General features: G+C 75.8%; 1 protein-coding gene across 2 annotated transcripts in view; it reads left to right on the plus strand.

Annotated features, from left to right (window-relative positions):
• The first annotated feature begins 608 nt into the window (after window positions 1-608).
• Window positions 609-1,309, plus strand: part of CUNH16orf72 (chromosome unknown C16orf72 homolog) — a 16,601-nt gene continuing 15,900 nt past the window's right edge. Inside the window, exon 1 of one of the 2 annotated variants that reach the window (XM_041401430.1) lies at window positions 609-991. In XM_041401430.1, the coding sequence (XP_041257364.1) occupies window positions 772-991 (220 nt within the window). In that variant the 5' untranslated portion in view covers window positions 609-771. The remainder of the gene's footprint in view (window positions 992-1,309) is intronic. The other variant, XM_041401429.1, reaches the window with a different exon arrangement.

The following is a 1,309-nucleotide window of genomic DNA, read 5'->3' on the forward strand; positions in this document are numbered from 1 at the left end:
AGAGGCGGTAAATAATGTGTAAAACAGGCAGAAAGTGATGCTGTCGGTTTGAACTCTCGGGGCAAACCCCTCAGCCGTTTCTGGCGGACGCTGGACCCGGGCCCGGCCGTGTCACACGGCTCGGCCCTCGGGCCCTGCGCGGCCGCCATCTTCCCCCGGGGCCGGGAAGGGAACCGCCGCCCGGGCGGGCTCTGCCCCTCAGCGGAGCAGCGGCGGCCGCTGCCACCTCCCGGTTCGGCCGCGGACGGCGCCTGCCGGGGCCGCCCGAGGCCGGGAGCGCCTCGCCAGCTCGGGGCGGCCCCGGGGCCGCTGCCGGGGGGCCAGGGCGGGGCCGCCTCACGCCAGGGGCGGGGCCAGGGCCGGGGCCGCGCGAGGTATCGCACTGCGCACGCGCACCACGCCGACGCCCCCGGCACGGGGCTGTGACGGCGTAACCAAACCTGCGTTAGCCCCGCCCCCCAGGGTGTCCCGCGTGACGGACACGCGAGTGAACCAATGATCGCTGGGAATCCCGCACGGACCGGCGGTGCCGGGGCGGCGGTGGCCAATCGAGCGCTGCGGGCGGGACGGGCCGGCTGCGCGTTCCCAGGCGCCTCGGCAGGGCTCTCAGTGCGCTCGGGGCGGTGCCGGCGCTCGGAGTGTTTGGGGCCGGCGGAGCGACGGGCGGGCCCGGCATGGGGGTGAGGTAGGGCCGGCTCGGCGCACGGAACGAGCGCGGCCGGCTGTCGGGACCGGGTGTACGCGGCGGTGGGACGCGGAGCCGGGCGGAGGATGGAGGACAAGAAGGAGGAGGGCGAGGCGGAGATCCAGGAGCACGGGCCCGAGCACTGGTTCAGCAAGTGGGAGCGGCAGTGCCTGGCTGAGGCCGAGCAGGAGGAGGCGCTGGCGCCGGAGCTGCAGGACGAGGCGGCGGCGCAGCCCGAGCACAAGCAGCAGAAGCTCTGGCACCTCTTTCAGAATTCGGCCACCGCCGTGGCGCAGCTCTACAAGGGTGAGTACGGTCAGGGGCTTGGGGAGGGCACAGCTGGGGCGGCTGCGACCAAGAAGCCGGTGGAGCCCGAGCGCGGTGGGCTCGGGGCCCGGGGGGTGGGGGCGCCGAGCAGCCGCGGAGCCGTCGGGGTGGGGAGGTGCCCGTAGCGGTACAAAGGGGCCGAGGCGGCGGGAGGAGCGGCTGCCGGCCCGCGGCCGCCCTCGGAGACGGGCTGGAAAACAAAATGGCGAGAGGGAGGGGGAGCCGCGGTCGCGGCCCGGACAGCGCCCGGCGCGGCCTCCGGGGCGGCTCCTGCGCCGGGCCGGCCGCACCCCCTCC

This window comes from Onychostruthus taczanowskii, unplaced genomic scaffold, assembly GCF_017590055.1.
Source record: "Onychostruthus taczanowskii isolate IOZ18803 unplaced genomic scaffold, ASM1759005v1 scaffold19, whole genome shotgun sequence".
NCBI classification, from domain to species: domain Eukaryota; kingdom Metazoa; phylum Chordata; class Aves; order Passeriformes; family Passeridae; genus Onychostruthus; species Onychostruthus taczanowskii.